General features: G+C 43.6%; 1 protein-coding gene across 1 annotated transcript in view; it reads right to left on the bottom strand.

Annotated features, from left to right (window-relative positions):
• Window positions 1–2,150: 2,150 nt before the first annotated feature.
• Window positions 2,151–20,698, bottom strand: part of SLC1A4 (solute carrier family 1 member 4) — a 31,650-nt gene continuing 13,102 nt past the window's right edge. The window contains exons 4-8 of the mRNA XM_042825012.1: window positions 20,144–20,310; window positions 17,254–17,487; window positions 15,937–16,131; window positions 14,195–14,329; window positions 2,151–11,840 (exon numbers count right to left, since the gene is read on the bottom strand). Of these exons, the coding sequence (XP_042680946.1) occupies window positions 11,606–11,840; window positions 14,195–14,329; window positions 15,937–16,131; window positions 17,254–17,487; window positions 20,144–20,310 (966 nt within the window). The 3' untranslated portion in view covers window positions 2,151–11,605. The remainder of the gene's footprint in view (window positions 11,841–14,194; window positions 14,330–15,936; window positions 16,132–17,253; window positions 17,488–20,143; window positions 20,311–20,698) is intronic.

The raw sequence follows: 20,698 nt of genomic DNA, 5'->3' as shown, positions 1-20,698 counted from the left end.
CCTTCCCGACTTTGGAGAAGCTCCTGAAAATGTAACTTGCAGCTGGCGGACGGAACGGGTCAGAACCGAGGGAAAACAGCGATTCCTATTTTGGTGCCAACACCGATGGCCAGAACAACGAACCCCAGCGCTGGCAGCTGAGTAATTTCAGCGCTTCGCTGCTCACTTGCCCAACCGTGCAGCGGCGGGGTTCAGCCCGAGGAAGAGGTCAAACAGAAATTGCACTTCTCCTCCGTGGCCGCACGATGTACCCAGCGCACCGCCAACAGCCGGCCTGACTGCCAGCCCAGCAGCGCAGCCACAGCGGAGGCTGCTCCCGCTCGGCATCCTGCTCCCAAGCAGTGCCCCGCGTTACCCGAGAGAATTCAGGCTGCGGCACCAGGGGAGCAGTGCGTAACCTCGACTCCACTGCTGGTTGGAACCTGCTCAGCTTGCAGGAGTCGAGTTACGAATGTTTGTAGGCCTTCCTCCAACTCCAGTAGGCTTAAGCACCTCCATGTAATTGTAACGGCAGCGTACTGCAACAAGAGAATCCGATCTGCCCGACTGCGTACGTGTTTTGTGACACAGCAATCACACCCATTGCTGGTCGCAGTCCTGGGGAGCTATTCTGGAGTGGCTCTGCATAGGTGCTAGGCTTCAGAACCAGCTTGCAACTCATCTGGTCACAAATTTGTTTAGCTTCAATATCATGACAGTAACTTCCAGCATGTGGGAATAAATTCCAGTTGCCTGGCAGTCTGCCCAGCCCAAAACTACAGGTATCCTCCTTAGTGAGGTAGCTCTACTCTGACATCCCAGGTGTGAGAACTCGCAAGAGCAGCAAAGCTGCAAACTTGACGAGCTCTTTTCATGCAGATCACAGCTCATGAAACTCCCAAGAGATACAGATGTCCATCTGAACGCTCATAATGGGAAGACAGCAGAGATTTGATTCTCAAGTACCTCGTTTCACACTTATGTAAGATGACCTGACTCTCAAACAGTGATACCGCACAACCCAAGCCATCCATGTGATAGCAGAACAACACGGTCTTGTCTTTCAGCCTGTTAACCAACACACAAAGCACTTTCCTACCTGCATCTACCTGAAATGTAAAAGCATGGACATGCCCAGATCGAGCAGACAGAACCGTGCAACACTTTATCTGGTTTGTTTGATGTCAATAACAATACCTAGCAAGCCCTAATGATGTCTAGATTGAGTCAACACAGAGACTCGGGCTAGTGCTTGACTCAGTTCTCATTAGAGATAAGTCAATCAATCCACACCTTTCCACAGGTCTGGTAAAGCTTAGTGTCTTTCAAATGGTCAGGCACTACAGTTCCGACAGCACTTACCTCAGGAAACCTGCTCGTTTCAGGCAGCAGCCATCTCTGTGTCCAAAGCTGACACCGGCACAGACAGTGACCAAGGTGCAAGAGCACTTCTCTGCCAGCTCACTGGTCCCATGTTCCTCCAGGTATCGCTCGCAGTGTCAGCAGGGAAGCAGAAAAAACAGAGATATGACCTTAGGATCAGATAGGCTTTTTTGGAAAGCATTACATTCATAGATTCCTAAAATCCACACAGTATCATTATGATTTTAAGTCACGAATTTATACGTCTTTCTTTTGGGGCTTGCGGTTCTTGTAGATTTGCACTCTCATTTCTTAGTTCTAGGACCAGAATTTGGTGCCTGAAACAAACCAAAATACACTTATATAGTAGATTTTTTATCAGGATTTGTGATATATTGCATAGCACACCTCGTTGTAAGATGTACCCTGTGAGCTTTTAATGGAAATGTACTAAAAAAATACTTCAGTACCAAACCCAGGCCCTCTGAAGCTATAACACCGATCAGAACGACCATGTGCGTCAAATGCAAACTTACCTTAAACTCACCAATGTATCCCAAAGGATTGCTACATGACTTCTCCCACTTCTCAACCTCTCTCCAAAGAAGAAAGTCTGTTAGTTGACAGATCAGGCTGTCAGCCCTTTTGCTGCACAATAATGCATATCTCCAAAAAATACGTTCTGCAAAGGAGTCACAGAGAGCTTGCTTGGGTGACAGCATCAGTACAGAGCCCAGGATCCCAGCCCAGAATAACACCCAGGGCAGCTACAAGTCTAGGAGTTCACCAAACAAAGGCCAAAACATGAATTCTATTTGGGGTGATTTTTATTTCAGCTTGAGAAGCTACACAAAGAGAGAACAAATAAACATTTCCATAACAGAAGGGAAAAAGAGAGAGAGCGCCCTGTTGTGCCACCCTCCTAATCCACAAGCCATCTCAGCCTGAGCCACAGCACTGCCTTCTTCCCAGGCAGACAGGGAGAATTTCTGCACCAAAGAGCAGCGTACTACACAGTAAACATCTGTAATATTAATCTACCCCAGGGTCACACAGCCCCATCCACAGCAATACAGGCCTTTTTGCATATATGCACGTACATCTGGTCTTGGCAGATATTAAAAAAGCTGATACAGAGTCACACAGATCAGACCCATTGCTTTAAAATAAGAACAGTTACAGAAATTCACAAGCATCAACACACCCACATGGCATATTCATTCAATGGAGTGGTTACTCTCAGTGCTTTCAGCGCTAGGTTTTCTCTGGAGGCAGGTACCTTTGTATCAGTAATACTGGATTGAACTGGAGCAGCAGATGGCAGTGAATTTCAGAGTTCATCTGTGTGTCGCTTTATTAAATTAATCAATCAAATGGCTCAGCATATAAAAATACAAGAATCCTCCCTCCTACTTAGAGTGATTTATGCTCCGGTAGAAATAAAAGCACATACACATAAGAGCATCAGAGGCAGGACTGCCAACAGAAAACTTAGAGGATAAAGAAAAGAAACTCACTTTCCCTGTCTGTTTCACGCCAGGTCATCCTTGTTCTCCCTCCTGTCTGCAGGGATAACAGAGTCTCTTGCCTTTGGTGCATAGTTATATTGAAAAGCCAAACAAGGCACCTTTAAGGGTAGTAAGGCAGATCATGTATCTTGCAGCAACAGACGCCTTGTGTCTTAGGGGTGGACCTGCTGGCCCTGAATCCAGAGGGCTCATCAGAATTGTCACCCTCACTATGTGTGAGTGAGTCGGTCTCAATCTGCCATAAAGCAGCAGCAATTCAGGAAAGACCCAGCTGCAGTCAGCAGAGGTTCACCCAGCTATCCTAGTGCTACATACAGCCTCCATCCTGTGCAGCGCGAGCTTTGTGCGCGACCTTACAGTGCAGCCAGGATAGTAACAGAGAAGGTCTGATAAGACTATGTTCTTAAAAGACAGGAACATTCAGGGATGGGGAACACATTACTTCCACATTGCTCCTTGGGGAAGTAATGCCAACAGTGCATCTACCATGGGGTAAGACCAGAGAGGCAGTCAAGGCTAGCTCGGCAGCTTGGTCATGGCTATTGGACTGATTAGATAAAATGCTATTAAGGTACTGCCTTGAAGTAGGCTTGTTTTCAGTTCCAGCTCTTCCTCCGAAGTTAAAATCGTCTTCGTCCCCCCCATAAAAGGATGTGAGATGGTCTGTGTCCTCAGAGGAGGCCAGGACATGTTTAAGTTTAGCACAGGTACTCTAGAAGCCTAGTCCTGCTGCAGTCTCAGCAAATTCCAAGGACCACAGCAGAACATGCAAGAGAGATATGGAGAAAGAAAACCGACCCAAACATCAGGAAGCCTTGATTCTACATCAACATGGCCATCTAGAAAACACATTTATCTTATGGGAGGCACTAATTCATGAGAACACTGTGAGCACATAAAATGCCTCTAGCTATAGCCAACAAGTTCCAACTTACCGGGCATTTTCAAGAACATTATGTTTTTAAAAGAGAACCAATTCAAACCCCTATCCTGCCAGAGAGTGCCATTCCACCAGAAGTCCACAGGCCACTGAAAGCTTCATGAAATCACGTTAATGCACATCAACAAAGGACCTGGCTCATCCATTTTGTGGCATTCCTTCAGGATCTTAAAAAGCTACAGTGTGTAGCAGTTAATACTCGGGGTACTTTCATGGTTAAGTACAATTATTTCTGGGGGAGCACAGGGGATTCAGGCATGTGGCAACAGTTTCCTTCAGAAAAGACCCCTTTCTGCAATGTGTAACAGAAATCTAGTTGTACTGACATCACCTATGCAGTTAATTTCAGTTCCTAAATGCACACCTGCAAAGTGTATGTTAACAACACCAGAGTGTTGTTAAGATAACGACCAAGAGAGAGCTACCTCAAGGAACATCTCATACTGAACTTCTCCGTACTCTCCACATCTTAAAACCACACCATTAAGTCTGCATTACAACAGGGCTGGCTCAAAATTCATTTCCTCACAGTAGTTCCTGTCAGTATGCTTGTTTGCCTTGCCTTTGGGAAGACAATTATAAATGTCTCTTGGGCAGGACTTCAAGAAAGAGCAGCTGGCTGCTGAAATGTTCAGAGCTATCACCTCCTGTTGCCTTTGAGATCAGTGCTTAAATCCAAGTCAGATTTCATAGCTGTTGAGGATGATGTACCTGTTGGTGCTGAGGCTCTTTGAATGGAAAAGTAGTGTTCTTTTTCTACTAAAAAAAGTCATCCTAGAGAGAAGATAACTCTCCTACAGGAGAGTTCTCTTCTTCCATCCTGCCAAAAAAGATGAGTCACAATCCTGCACTAACATGCTATTAATAATATGATATCAATACCCAAATGTATTTATAAACCTCTGAATGTGGACCTTTACAGGGGAGATGACTGTTAGCTAACAATGGCCTTGGTTTCAGGATCTGAAGTCTGCTCCTAGACTGCCTGATGACTCAAAGAAGCATTTTCCTTTTTCTGCCTACACTCACTGCTGAACTGTGAAATAGTGCCTGCTAGTCAAAAATGTAAGACCCCAAGAAGAGAATAAACACTCTGTTAACATTAACTTCCCAAGACAGTGCTCAGATGCAATAACAGGGAGCTGTGAAATCCAAATAAGGCCCTTAATCACTCTTCATCTGACTTAAAATATTTAGTGCCAACTGTCACAGTGTATTGCCCAACGTTTGGAAAAGTTTAAGACCATTTGCCTTATCCTTTTCCCTGTCCCCTGAAGCAGCAAGTGAACATGGCTCTCACCGATGTGCCCATCTAGATAATAAGGTCTTCTTTGTCCTCATAGAATAATGGCTATCCGAGAAGCATACACTGAGCTACACTGCAAGGAGGAATGTGGGTCAAATCCTGATCCAGAGCTGTGCTGTTTATTTCTCTGTGATCGTGGCCAGCAGCCAAGAGCAGCTTATCAGAGCCCCATGCTGATGCTTACTTGTTGCTCAGTGACAGTACACTTCAACAGCACCAGCACTGATCTCTGCCTCTCCCTGTAACACCTGGCCAGTTAGCAGGTGGGGATTTGCACTGTCCCCACTCCATGCAGGACAAATGTGTGCAGTCTTTTTGATGATATCCATATCAAAACACCAAGGGAAAGATGCTTCCTTCAAAGCCTTAGCTGCTTTATCCATTACCCACTTATCCTGTCTGATCTGCCTGCCATTCTCATTTTTCCCCACCTTTTCCCCGTACTGCCATAAGACAACTTGTTTTGTTAGTTGAAAAGCTCTTCCACTGAAACTAAGCAGAAACTAAGCTGACAAGGCTCCCCATTTAGGTGTTGAATCCACTATGATGTCTGTTATTTTACCTAAGCCTGGACTTTCATGGCATCCCAGAAGGATGGAAGGAGGCAGACAGCAGAGCAACTCACCGACACCAGCTCCCACTCTTCTTCCTGCAAATGCATACACTGGGTCTCTGATCATCCAGTCATCCATGCCAGCACAATGCAACTCTGACTTAATGATACATACTACAATTACTTGATTCCTTTCAGAGTTTTTGATAAGTTCATTATTATCCAAGATTTAGTGCACAGTACCTTAAGAGTGCTTCACAAACACCGTGATTCACTACCCTCCACATTATTTTCTGTGAGAGAATGGTACCTGTAAAGGTCATCTATAGGAAATGAACTGCAAGCAGAGGATTTGTGCAACCTGCCTAATTCTGAGTTGTTCATCACTCACAGTAGCAGTCATTACAGGCAGGTCTGCAAGTACTTTAAGCTGCCCAGTTTAAATCCACAAAAACGTGACATTCCTCTTTGGTGAGAGTTTGAGTGTTGATCCTTTGACTTCCTATCTGAAACATGTTGCTCATGATTTCCAACAGAAGAGTGCTTTTGAGGAGTTGAAGAAATGTGCAGCGCTCGCAGAAGACAGGACTGAAAATTCAGTCTGGAGTGTTAATCAGAGCTACAGATCTTTGCAGAAAGAAGCAGTGGTTTTGTACATTAGGCAAGCCCTCAAGGAAGCATCCTGCAACACATGCAGAATGGGCAGTCACAAAGATACCAGGGCCTCTCACTTGACTAAAAGCAGAAAGTCTCTCTTCATCAAACTGCCCAAACATCTGGTTTCACACACAAGAGAATTAATCTAAAAATGGTCACCACTGGGTCATGCCCATCTCTTGCTCCAGCCAGAGTAAATGCTCAGGGAAGAGTACAGAAACAGAGCAAACACACAAAACTACCCTGACAATCTCCCACTGTGTCCAGCTCAGAGCATGGCCTCTTTGGTAGTAACACGGCTGCCCAGCAGACAAAGCAGAAGCTGTTTTACCAGCTGCTCCTGTACCCTGGCTGGCTCCCTGCTTCTATTATGCCAAAAGGACACAGCTCTGATTGTCACATTGCTACAGGAAAAGCCCTGTGTTTAACCCTGGTTTGTAGTTTGCAAGAGACATCCCAATAGAGGTTTAAAGCCCTTTGCAATTACTGAATCTTGTAGTGCAACTACCAGTGTGCAAGCAGGGACCCAGCTAAAGCTCTGCTCCTGGGAATACCGGTCTACTGAACATATTCTAACAGTAACCATGTGCTGGCACCCTTCATTGCTCACTAGAGCCAGTCAGGCCTCAACAGCCATGTCTCACAGCACAAAGCAAGCACCTTTCTCAGGATGACAGATGCCGCTCAGCACACTCAAAGCAACTCTCTAAGTTACTAGGTCTCACTAATCCTTGGTGAGGTAAGGGCAAAATGCATTCCTAAGGACCAGCTGAAGCTGATCCAACTCAAAACTATGTCCACTGATCCATCAACACATAAAAATAGCTAGGGAACTGCAGACAAAGCAAGGAGATGAGTCAGTGACTGATAAATAACAGAGAGGAAATTCAGTCTCAAAGAAGAAATTAGAGATGGTCCCAAACAGTCAAAGACACATCACTGAAATAAAGAAGGTAAAAAAATAAGGTCTGAGACGAAATGGGATTGGGCACGCCCAGGGCTTACAAACTTTTCCATGTTTCTGTAATTTTCTCCCAAAATGCAATCACAGTATTAGAGGATAGGACACAAGCTGTTTGTAGCCTACTTTCCTAAAACGAAGAGGCTTTTCTGACCACAGCTTGCTGTGTATGCATATCCACCCTTTCTGACTAATAACACTAGAATTTTCTTTCCCAGTTCAGTTTCACCAGCACACCACAAAGGCCTCCATGGTGGTAACTAACTTTATACAGAAGGAGATGCCTCTAGTAGTCCCCTTGCATTGAGAGGATGTGACTGGAGCTCCTCTTACGAGAAACAGCTATTAAGAAGGAAAAATAACACCTGAACCCAAGTCATATGCCCAACAGAAGTCTAAAAGTGAAACGACTGTGAATTGCAGCAGGAAAGGCAATGGCAGTGCACAATCTCCAAGGGATGTGGATACCTTAAGGAAAACACCAGAAGGGATTAAAGGATTTGTATTTTCCAAAAGAAAGTCTAAAGCCAAAAAAGAAAACCAGCATTATCTAGATTGAATTTATTTCCTCCTGAAATCAAAAGCAACTGACTAAAAATTTCCACTTTACAGTCAAGTTGGGAGAACTCAAACATATGCCTAGTCAACAGATGTTGGAGTTCAGTACCATACTGGCATCAGATTCATGGAATTCCTGGGTAAACACAGAGCAGGTGTTAATAGCTGCACCTGTGCTGCTGCTGAGCAGCACCTTCTTGGTCAGCTTGCAGCCTCTTGGTATGAGGCTGCATGGAGACCTGAAATAGGAAGATCCCAGGGCAACAGTGCAGGTTGAGGACTGCATCCAAATAGCACAGAAAAACGCACAACCTTCAACAGCCCTTCTATTTCTCTCCCAGTGACCTTACCTGAAGACCTTGACCACTGGAAGCAAATGGCAAGTCTTCTGTCTCACTGGGCTTTCAATCAGGATTCACACTCTTACGAGAGCAGCTGTTGGTAGGTATCACTTTTTTTTTTTTTTTTTAATACAGTCCAGGAGAGTACAATAATAGATCTTTTACATTTGTACCTTATCAAAAAAATAATCTGAAGTCAAGCAGAGAGCCCTAGAAGACATGGCATGGCCATCAAATGCAATGGTAACATCGTAGAAAAACAAGAAATGTAATTTCTGACACAGACAATACAAACAAGACCAGTAAGGTACTCTGAAAAGCAGTCACTACCCGACATTTGTGTTTCCATAGAAAACTGTGGGATCCTCTCACTGTGTGCAAACAACAAGAGAATTGGCAGCTTTTTGAGTCTAAAGCAGAGCTTTTGTAATCTTACAGATTTGTGGCAGGTTAAGAAGACTGGCTCTGAATACTTAATGGCTCGTATAGACCCTATGGCACCTGTTTCCAGGAGGAGTGTTAAAATTCCTTTGTTAAATTCCAGCTATGGGAGTGCTTGACCTTATGCCCAAATGCTCTAACAAGCCTTACATGGGACTACACACTCACACTGATGCAAAGCATGACAATCATCTAACAGGGACTGGGAGAGGCATTCTTCAGCAAAGATGTTCACATTCTGCATTGCTAGTGAAAAATATTAAGACAAATCAGAGATAATTGGCTTTAATTTAATCATTTTCTGGAATCTACTGTCAGAAAGAACATCCCACAGCATCCTGCTAGAGGGAAAACATACAATCAAGTGGCAGCACCACAGGGAAGGAATATCAGCAGAGCAGTGGCTAGGTGGTGCCTGTGAAGAAGCCCAGCCTTTGGACAAACTCCTTATGAGTACTTCTATCTGTCGGCAACATCAGCTTTGGGGCGAAAAATCAAAACTGAGAAACATTCACTTCTCAAATCCTGCCGTGACAGTTCACTTGGGTGCTGCCTGCTCTCATGACCTCAACTGAACTGCATGTGTCATGGTGAGGGAAAGCATCAAAAGAGCTAAATGTCTGATGGGAGATAAAAATCCAACTACAGAACCCAGCCTGCAGGGAACAGTTGTGTTTTGCAGTTCCCCTCAAAATATCCACATACTGTTTTAAAACCATGGTTTCTGGCGTTCTGGTGCAGTCAAAGTTTTCCATGAATCTTTGAATATTTCTTATAAAAGAGAGGGTTGATGAGAACCCTGATTATTTTTTTTTTTAAAACCTCCAACATTTATCAAAATACCTTTCATTTGAGGACTCTCACTGCCAGCTACAAAGCCTGCTTCTGGTTTCCTGAGTTGCAAGGAGTTGGGATGACTCTAATGGGAGGAAATGCAAAGTTTCCGCAGGTTCTGATGTGCTTAAAATGAAATACTAAATACTGAGCAGAGGAGAGCCCTAGAGAACAACGACTGTCTCCTTTCATTTTTAAAACAAGACGAGGACTGATCAAATTTTGTGGACATGATTATAAATAAACTGGTTAAAAAGAAACTCCACCTGCAGTTTTCCAGTGGGCTGACCAATTGCACAGGGCTGCTGCACACAATTAAACAGCCAGTAATGACACACTCACTGTGTTCTCCCTCAGAGGTGGCCACATCTCGTTCTGAGCATCTTTTAGCAAAATTCATCGAGTCCCTTTACCAGGAAAGATGCTTTGGAAATGAAGGCTGCTGCTGCTGCTGCTATAAAATTGGAGCTGCCTCTTCCTAATGCCATGATCATAAACATCAGCACCCGGATACCTTTTCAAGATAGCTTCCTCTGAAGCAACAGGGAAAAAAAAACAAGGGGAGACTGATCATTATTGTATACCAAAGCAAACTGTAAATATATGTTGCTGAGTTTACAGCGTGGAGGACTGACCACATGCACTCACCTTGTTAAAGTAGCCAAGGGATAGTGCCACGAGGCCAGGGCAAATCTTGGCATATATGCACAGCCATCACTTTGTAACTACCTCCTGACCAAAATGCCAAGAGAAATCAACAGGAGTTTTGCAATGTTTGCTGGACTTCGATCAAGTTTGGGGGAGTGCAAATTCAGGAAGCATGTGGTAGAGGAAAAAGGTGGAGTCAGAATCCAGAAGCACCTGGGTCAGCCCCAAGCAAAGGCTACCACCTGCTATTAAGCATTACCCTGGCCCAGCACCATGTAGAATTAAATGTAAACTGCTGCCAAAAGGATTTATAGTAGGACCAAATTCCTAGCAGGAATGAGTATACAGCTGTCCCAGAGATCAGAGATCACTGAACTACATCAGGTTAGAAATTCACCTCCTTTTTTCCCCTTTCAAGCTAACAATCAGGCTTGCCTATTGTCAGTTCCCACATGTGTATTCACATTTTTTTCTCCTGCACAGTTTTGCTGGAAAAGGGATATGACTTAATTTGTTTGGACTGACCCATTATACAAACATAAGCAGGACATGGCGTGCTAGCAAACGTGCATGTGTGTTTTCACGAAGGGAACTGACTTCTTGATGTTGTCACAGACAAGCTTCTTTTAGAGATATTTATACTGGAACAGACTCCACATTTTTTTTTTAGCCCCAGAGGGATCACTTTAACAAAATTCGTGTTTCCTCTGGATTTTTTTTTTTCTCAACAGCTTGCTAAGAGGGGAGGAGATAGCCAGCCCTTGATCTGCACAAATATCTCCTTTGTCTGGTCCCAGAGTTTGGGAATTACTCACCAAAAGGTAAGAAAACTGCAATGTAGCGGGGGAATGGAATAAGATTTGGACCTCCTTGTTCACTTACGACACTAAAAAAAAAAGCAACACCCTACTTCCTAGGTTATATTTGATGTTTTTAAGTGATCAGAGAACAGCAGAGGAAGGGGAGTGGGAGAAAAATGTTGCTCCATATTGTGTAATTGTCAGTAAGAGTTTCCAGGACAGAAACTAAACTTAAGAAACATTCTCACGCACTGTGGAGTTTCTGAACTGTATCTCCATTCAAAGAGCAGCACAATAAGCTTACTAATTTCTCCCTACCATAAGCACTCATTGGGTTGGCTGCTTCCCCATATCCAACCCACATAAGCCTTCACTAGGAGATCTCTTGTAAAACCAGACATTTCAATTGGCATTGCTTTCGCCTACATGTATACATGTATACGTGTGTACGTGCAACACATATATACAGGTACACAGATGAATTATCAAAATACTACTACAAAGTGTGTGCTCTTTCTCACCACCCCGTTTCTTCCCAGCCCACCTCCCTCCCTTCCCCAAGCCAGCAAATTTCAAAACAGACTGGAACTGAAAATTTTCAAGAGCTGCCCAGCCCTTGCTAGCACTGCAAACGTCTAGGTGCATTAACAAGTCCCTGGTCCACCTCTAAGACGTGTTTGACCAACAGCTTCTAGTTCACAGTACTGATTCCTTGGATTCAGGGTCTGATGTACTGGTTGTGTTGGAGACTTGTTTTTTGTGGGTTACCAACGGCGACGTTTCCTCTTCAGACTTGCTGTTAGCAACTGCTTCCACGTTGACTTCTTTTAGCTCCTGCTCTTTTCCTCTCTTTTCTTTTTCATTCAGGTAATTGAGGATACCTGCTCCTAGGGCATCCCCTTCCACATTCACAACTGTGGTAGTTCGGTCCCTGGTTAAGGTTAAAAACAAACAAAGTGGCCTTTTAGTTTAAGAGTGTTACAACACAATAAGTGGGGCCAAATTCTTCCCTGCAGATCCACCAATACTGCTGGACCTAGAGAAGGAAGATGTTGTTACCCACAGGTATTTTCCACAGAAATATCATTCCCGTTTCAGAACTAAGATTGTGCACTGGAACTGGTTCAAGCCTCCCAGCTCTTGCAATCAGCTGGATCCGGTTTCTCAGCAGGTTGCTGTAATGTTATTACTTTTTCCTCAGACATCCTTCTTTTCCCAGCCTGCTTTCTTCCCCCTCTCCAGGCCAGCATGCCTCAAATGCAAGTTCAGACCTGGAACTTCCTTTAGGCTTATCCAGAAGACAATTCATAGCACTCAACTTTTTTTTTTTTTTTTTAAACTATAGAAAATCTAGTATCTTAACTATTTAAGAAATAGTTCTCAATAGCAGAGAATGACTATGTCCCCTGGCTTTCTCACTATGAGCATCTGTTCCTATCTTTAGTTCTACAGTGCAATACTAGTGTGCTTCAGAGTTGAATAGAGGAGGGTTATAACTCAAAGAACAATTTCTTCATGTGCCTCTTGAGATTTCTGCTAGTCATTCTGCAGCATGTGCTTAATTTGTAACTGTGATCCTCTTTGGTAATTAAATGTCTGGCTTTAAAACAAGATAAAGGACTCTTCTGTCCCTCTTCCCCATTTTTGTTACCACAAGACTGAATTCCTGAACTAGAACAACATTGTTGACCACAGAGGGATACTACATATTTTTAAAAGAAGGCAGCCAGCATGACACAGGCTAAGGGAAATCCAGACAGAAACAAGCTGCAAACTTCACTCATGCAACCACACAGTTCTGAATACATACAGCTTATGGAAAGCACAACTAGCACTGTAATCCCTCAGGAAGATGGAACACGAATGGATGGCCACTGCTTTGCCTGTCTCTCCTGTGGTGGCTGATACCCAAGTGGTGACAGCAAGAAAGAATTATGCAATGAGCATCATAGATGTGTGTTGGTGTGGGAAGGGAAGGAGGTAACAGAGCTGCCCTCTAACCCAGCCTTGGAAACTCCAGACTGCCCTCACACATCCTAATTTCCTCATCCTCTGTGAGAGTAGTCCATCCTTACAGAGAGAGGCAAAGATTATGTACGCCTAAATCACAAAGCATCCCCAAAAACTGCTAAGTGAAAAAAAAAATCTCAAGGGGGATTCAGATTGTCTGACTGTTACTGACCAGCACTTGCAGCCCACTGCCCAACCAGATGTTCTAAAAGCAGTGTGTGCTTTTAAATTTTCACATCGAGCATAATTCACCAGTATTTAAAGCGCAGGCACGTTGAGTGCTCAGAAGAGCCTTTCCACTTTGATTTTTTTTCAGTATTCTACAAACTTTCAATTTCTTAGTATTTCTGGAGACTACAGACAGACAGGCTTGTTTGAGAAGAACTGGGAGCCCCTTTTCCACAGAGCTCATATAAGCAATAAGAAATCATCTGCATGTTGCATTTACTCTCATCATGTACTAATGGCTAGGTCCCCAATTCTTAAAGCAAAATTTCTAGGCTTTGCTTAATCTGATTTAGGTGGTATAGAAGGTAAATTTAGGCTTTAATGAGGACATAACTAAAATGAATGGTGAAATAGGCTCTTCCAAACAGAGCCAGGCAAGGAGATAATCTCTCATGTTTCAAGGAGGAAAATGGTTCTTGGAAAAGGGAGAAGGAACCAAGCAAAGGTCTAACTTCCTAGACCTTTCCCAGAAGATGGAAAGGAAAGGTGGTAATACTGTGTACTGATCTCGCAATTCCCAGAAACATCTTCCAGCCAGGACACCAAACACAGCTGTGATGAATGCTGCAAGCCCTCTGTGTACCTGCCCTGCTCTGACACTTGTGCTGGTTGCTGCGACTGGTCTCTTGCTGTTATAGTTCAAACAACAGCTGGCAACTGCTTCTGATGAAGGTTGCTTCACACATCTGTTTTCCATCACTATTCAGGCTGTTTTCCTTTTCTCCTTTCCTTCTTCATATCCAACTAATTTCCAGCAATATTTTGAACAAACTTAATCCTCTGGAGGGAATTGAAACTTGAAATTGAAGTCAGTAATGACTGAATGTCTCAGTAAAAAATACTGAACGGGGTTTTTAGCACACCAACTGCTTAACTGAGTAGGAACCACCATATTCATCATTCTCCATCACCTGTCATGAGCTTCCCATCCTACAGAGAGCCACACCTAGTAGGGTTTTATTTTATACTACACTTGGACTATCCTGAACCGTGTTTCCAGCTGAATATATCATGTAACAGCCCATGCACGTGGTCTGAAGTACTTACACAATCCAGTCCACTGCTAATATCAAGGAGAGATCGTTGGTGGGAAGTCCAATGGCCTCCAAGATAATAGCGATGGTGAGGACTCCTCCAGCTGGAACCCCAGCTGCACCCACACTGGATGCAGTTGCTGTGACACTGCAAATCAATTTGTTTCTGGTTAGTAGGAGCCCTGCAGCACTCCTCTTCTACATTTACGTCACACATTTCCCTACTTTAGGAACTGTAAACAAACTCCACAGCAAGGGACACACAGATCATTTGCTTCCCAGGCAAATCCTTTCCTGCCAGCTGAGGCACAGTAATGGATATAGAGTACAGTTGCTCAGCAGGCTCCACGGCAGCTACCAAGGTAACAGTTCTGTCTTTAATAACATTTCAGAACAGGAAAAAAACAAAACAAAACAAAAAACCCAAATCATTTCTCACTATGTTAATATCACATCCATTTCCAAGTCATACATTGGTTCAAAGATGCTGAATACATGTTTTCTTCACTCCCCAAATGTATAAAGGTGAACTGTGCCATGCACAGAGGATAAAGCATGCCAACCTAGCTTCACAACAGGAAGAAGCACAACCCCACTGCCGAGCCAGGACTGTGCTGAAGCTCTGCCCAAAGCATGAAAACTTGTGTGCTAAGCAGGACTGATGTGCTTTAAGATCTAGCCTCAAAAGTCCAAGTATGCTGTCCATAGAGGCATACTAACAGCACTGTCCCTTCTTTGTGTCTCACCTGCATTCAAACATATCCTTAAGCAGTGCACGTGCAACAGACATGAATCACACAGCTTTTTGTGTGAAGATGTCTGCAACTGTTTTTCCCTTGAGCTATCACTCTAGGATAATTCTAGGGCTTGTGTCAACACTTGACTTGCTATGATTACATGAAAAGCTAATTTGGCCATCTGCAAAGAAAATAATATTCCAGCCCTGCCTTAAATAGACAAACAATATACTGAGAAATGCAGTAAAGAAGGAAATAAAACCTGGGTGGGGAAGGTAGGAAATGTAAGAAGGTACATGGTGGATAGAGTCCTGACTTCTTGGCACAGTGAAAGGCTAAAACTCCTTCTAAGATCCTCACTTATTGGATTTTGGGCAGGGAATGAAAGAGGATGGCACATTCACTGGACCTGCAAGGATGTTCCAGGCATAGAGGGGGGAGTCCTAGGGAAAGAAGCAGGACTAAGGCAGTGTACAGTACAATGGGGAAAAGCATAATGATCAGAAGAGGGATGATCATGGGTCTGACCTGGGAAACCAGTGATGAAGTGGTAGTAAGGGCAGAGAGGTATGCAGGAGCAGAGTCTTGAGTATGAAACTGAAACAAAAGGAACTGGGGAGCTGGCAGGAGAATTTTCTAGGACATCCGGAGGGTAGCATTCTTGGTAGTGCAGCATGCCACAATCACCCAGCTTAATGACAAGTGGAGTGGGAGGAGATCCTTAAGTAAGGAGAGGAATTCAATGTGAGGAGCAGCATTAAACAGTTCAAAGTCTGCTTCATAATTTCGTTACTCCTCCCAGGTTCCACCTTTTATTAAACAGAGATTCTGGTCAATCTTATAAAGCTTGAAAGACTGCATCCTTTAATCACCCTATCATTATGCCTCACAGCAGTTTGCAAGCTTTAAGTCAGAGACATGGAATGCAAACTATAAATGCTAGCTATTAACAGGGAGACCACAGGCTTTAATGCATCTGGGGGCCAGAAGGATGTGGTTACAATAACAAGCAACTTACAGAATGGTAAAGATTTGCCCAGCGTTGAGGTCGACGTTGTTCAGCTGAGCAATAAACACGGCTGCCATGCACTGAAAAATAGCAGCTCCGTCCATGTTCACAGTTGCACCAATAGGAAGGATAAACCTGCTGATCCTGCTGTCTACTCCATTGTTTTCCTCAATACACTTCATCATCGACGGGAGAGTGGCTGAGCTAGGAAAACAGAGCAAGGAAGAAGTCAAACACAAAGCACCAGGGGTGCTGAGTAGCAGGTCTGCTGCCTCATGACTGTCGTGCTTCTCACATGCTGCACAAGAGCATGTCAAGATGGCAATGTCACTTTGTAGCCCCTCAGTCATGATAGCTACTTCCCTCCCTGTTGGTCTTGAATAGCAGTATTCAACAATCATCTCCTAAACAGAAATAGCTGGTAAGGACTCTAACCTCCAAGATGCAAAAACTCATGACCTAACAGTATGCAGTCTAACACAGATGTGGAATGATAAGGTCTCAAAACACAAAAAACACAGCAATACATGCAAATATAAATACAGCTGTTGCAACAGTAATTTCTTGATGTTGTACTACTACCTTCTCAAATGGACAGGCAAGTGAAACAATCACTGCTGGATTTATTTCTTGCATTATATAATTGTATGGCTTCCTTCACAAACCCTCTCCTACTTCACACATAACTCAGCTCCTGTGATAGCTGCGTGTCTGCTTCTTTTGGAAATGACTCAGAATGTTTTTATATTTTCATTTATACATTCATGATCTTTGGTCCAGAGTTAGCCTCTTGGGAAAAGGTTAAATGACATGTTTGATAATTTGGCAATCTTTCTTTACAACAAATAAAAGCTGATAAGGCCAGAGCTGTGAAATAAAAAATGCTGAGTCACTTTACGCTAGCTAATAAACCTGCTTTGCTCATACAGAATCAGGCTCAAGTTGTTCCAGATTCTGCTGAACTTGGATAACTAAACTTCTCAGGACAAACTCCCTCACTGCCGACCCCTTGCTTTACTTAAAATTGAAAGCTGGCAAGATCTTAAGACAAATGCTTTCACCTCTCCCTCCCCAAATTTCCAACTTCGCATCATGCTACACAATATCAATACCTTGAGGAATTGTTTTTAACACCTAATTATAAGCATTTCCTGCCTAGCAGGCTGCTGAGAGCAGTGAGGCTCTATGCTCAGTCGCCTCGTTTGGCAATTGTAGAAATATTTTCACCTAAAACTAAACACGTTCTGTTATTAAGATATAAGCAGTTTATAGTGACAATTACAATGTATATTCCCAGACACATATGTTCCCCAAAGAAACACCCACCTGGAGCAAGTGGCAAAAGCAGTGGCAAATGGTGTGATAAGTCCTAAGAGAAAACGATACGGATTTTGACGTGTGGATGCAAAATAAATGAGTGGCAGAATGATCCCTCCGTGGATGAAGTGGCCCAGAATAGAGGCAAAGATGTATTTTCCCAGACTGGTCACCAGAAGCACAATATCTTCCATTTCCACAATCTTGCTCCCGACAAGGAACATAATACCAATAGGTACATACCTGCATAAACAAATACGGGCTGTCATGAAGTGTAAAGAAAAAAAAGTTGAAAAACATGTTCTCTCTTCTAGAGATAATGCTCTTCTAAAGAACATGCCACTCCTACTGAGGGTCAGCACTTTACTTACCACACACTCAGATTATACAAGTTTGGAAGGCCTCCTTTACATGTTTGCTTGGTGGAAGGCAAACAGTCAAATTGAAAAAAAGAAAAATCTCCCAGACACTGAAAGAGATGTCTAGAGCAATGAAGAAAGGAATCCAGGCAAGAAGTAGAAGCGCTGGCTGAAACTACTGGAACATGATACTCAGGTGGCCTTTTAGTGCACTGGGGAAGAAGGCAGGCAAATCCCCAAAAATCGAGGTTGCTATTGAAGGGAAGGCAGATGTTAGGAAAGAAAAAGAAGCACGTGACAGGAGCAAAGAAAGGAGTGGAAGAGTGGCATATTATGCAGTCTGTGACCACCAGCAGAAGTACAAAGTCAGGTCATTAAAATGGTGGGCATACTGGGTGCCAACACAGTCTGTGCAGGAAAAAAAAAAAGCTATCCCTATACTAGAGAGCCATACTGCAGAACTCAGCTAAAGGCTGCTGATGCACTTGACAAAGAAAGCAAGTAATTTAAGTCCAATGACCAGGCTTCCAGTGCCTCCCCCAAGTCAACAGCCACGTATGCATTTTTCCACCTCTCCTATCTAGAAATGTCTCAGGAAGTCAGCATTTGTTTGACATTTCCTTTGTCAGAAACGGTTGGAACTGCTCCAGGGGGAAGGGCTGCATTTGTCACAGCCACACCTCTGGCTTGGAATTGCCCTTGCATATGCAGCACAACAGCTACTAAGCAAACCATGGAAATCACGCCAACCTCATTTCCTTCAAAGCCATACTTGGAAAGTTTATGTCTGAGCACCTCTACCTATTCCTGCACCTAAGACTAAGAAACACTAAAATGTCAGCTAGATCTCCAACACCCTGTCCTAGAGGCACAGCTGCAATAGATTCGCTTGCACATCTCAGGAATGAAAGCTTTTATCCCACTCACCCCTATAACACAACTCCTATGTTCAGCAAGACTGATCTGTGGAATCAGAACAAACGAAAGGTTTAATTAAGCACTTAAAGGCTTGGAAACATGCAAACCTTCAGGCTGCCAAGATCAACCACTTACTCCTAGCCTGCCTCTACCTCAGCAGGTCTGTAACTCCTCTGTTCTGTACCTCACTGTGTCCCAGTTCAGTATGAGCATCCTTGCTCTGGCCTCCACTGGCTGAATCTCTGGAAGGACTTGTCAAACTTCACCTCTCAGCCTCTGCCAGATCTGCCAGGTCTGTCTGCGCCCCTGTCCTGTACAAGCTCTGCAAACATGAACACTGAACTTAACCTGTGGCTAGATCCTTCCCTTTGAAGAGGGAGGCTGGAGAAGAAGAGATGGAAGTTAAGACCCAAGTGCTGCTAAGGACAAGAAAGGCTGTTGAACAGGACTACAAAAGAGCACAGACAGCCTCCCCTCTTGGTGGTACGATTTTACCAATTCCAAAGTATCCTTTGGGAAGTACATGCAGCTTGACATATTTTGGATCAATATCAGGAAGGCACAGGAACTTAAGGAAGTAGTAAGGGCTATGGTGGTGTTGAGAGGCAGCTGTGGCCCCAATAATCCACATAGTAAAGGATTACATACCAACTAATTGGCTTGAAGCGTTAGCACTGTAATCAGCTGAATACAAGAACTGCCTCTTATCAGCATTCAGTGTCCAAGGAATTACATTTAGAGTAAGAGACATAAGCTACTTTTAGACTTCACATTTTTCAGACTTTTAGGATAGCAAATAACACAGATCTGCCTGTGCAAAATCCAGTTTGGGTTTTTCTTTTTTTCCTCAAAACATTTCTGCTTCTTTCTTGGAGGAAAATTACTGGAATCAAAATTGAAGGATGGAGAAAATGCACTTTTGCTAAGATAACTTCATAGCTTTTCTATGATAGCTTTAAGAAGAGAGTGATAAATACTTTATAATTCATTTATTCATCACCTGTTCATCCATTGCCATGGAACAGTCACTCTGTCATCCAAGTGGACACTTTATGTACACTTTCTGTACTGTTGCATTTGGCAGAGTTTTTCTCAAACCATTTAACAGTGCGTGGGGCTATTGTCCAATCTCACTGGGTATACTTCAGGTCAGTACAAGAAACCATCTGACCAACAGAAAAATTAAGGCATGAACCTGCAAGTACAGTTTGGCACCACATCTGCAGATGCACTCCAATCACACATATCCCTAGCTTTCACATGGCTACATTCCTCCCTTGCTCACACCTCATTTATTCACTGAAACCCCACACCATTAGGCACACAATGGCAGCTAGCCACAGGCTTATGTTGTTTTGAAACAAAATGTCTTCTTTACTCTAATTAATGAAAATGGACTTCAGGACAGGATTTTTAGCAGCTATCTGATACCCTAGCTAGGCATGATTATCTAATCACAGGTCAGAAACAAGCAGAAAATACCCTGCAGAGTAACAGCATAACCTTTGCTTTTGTGCTAGCGAGGGATCTGATATGAAAAAGCTGGAGAGATGGATAAACTGTGAGATTCCTGAATTAAGCATAATATTCTATTGCACATGTACATGCAGTCCCACACTTACCACATAATCCAGGTAACCAAGACCATAGTTGCCTCGTTGAATGAATTAAAGAAGCGAATGAGATCTTCTCCTTCCCGGCCAAGCTTTTTCAGTGCCACTCCTAAAACCAGAGCAAAGAGCACCAGCCCCAGGATATTCATCCCTTCAATCTCAGTACCAACAGGGATCTGTAGAGGCAAAATAAGAAGGCTTGGTAGGTGTGAGACTGGCACAAACCCCAACGAAAGAGCCACTTTGTTTTGTTTCTATTAGCTGACCCAAAATCAACAGGCAGAACCTATTTTGGGAAGGACAGCATTTTACCCAAGACAGTTCTGCACTGCAGAATGGAAATGCATTACACAGTTGAAGGGAACCAAACAAGATCTGGATTTAGCCCTAGAACAAACTTCCTTGGTTCCAGCTGGCATGGATTTACTGAAGAGGGAAAGGGCCTGCCACAACCTCCCCTTATACTCTAATACAATGCATGTGTTCTCAGCAAGCTGAATGGAAACCTCACAGTTTGCTCAGGACAAGCTCCACTGCAGATGTGAAACAACACAGATACCAGTC

Source organism: Centrocercus urophasianus, unplaced genomic scaffold (assembly GCF_019232065.1).
Source record: "Centrocercus urophasianus isolate 14NV4802_14NV808 unplaced genomic scaffold, USGS_Curo_1.0 seq_10, whole genome shotgun sequence".
NCBI lineage: Eukaryota > Metazoa > Chordata > Aves > Galliformes > Phasianidae > Centrocercus > Centrocercus urophasianus.
Note: the sequence above shows the minus strand (reverse complement) of the source record. Positions and strands in the feature narration are given on the sequence as shown.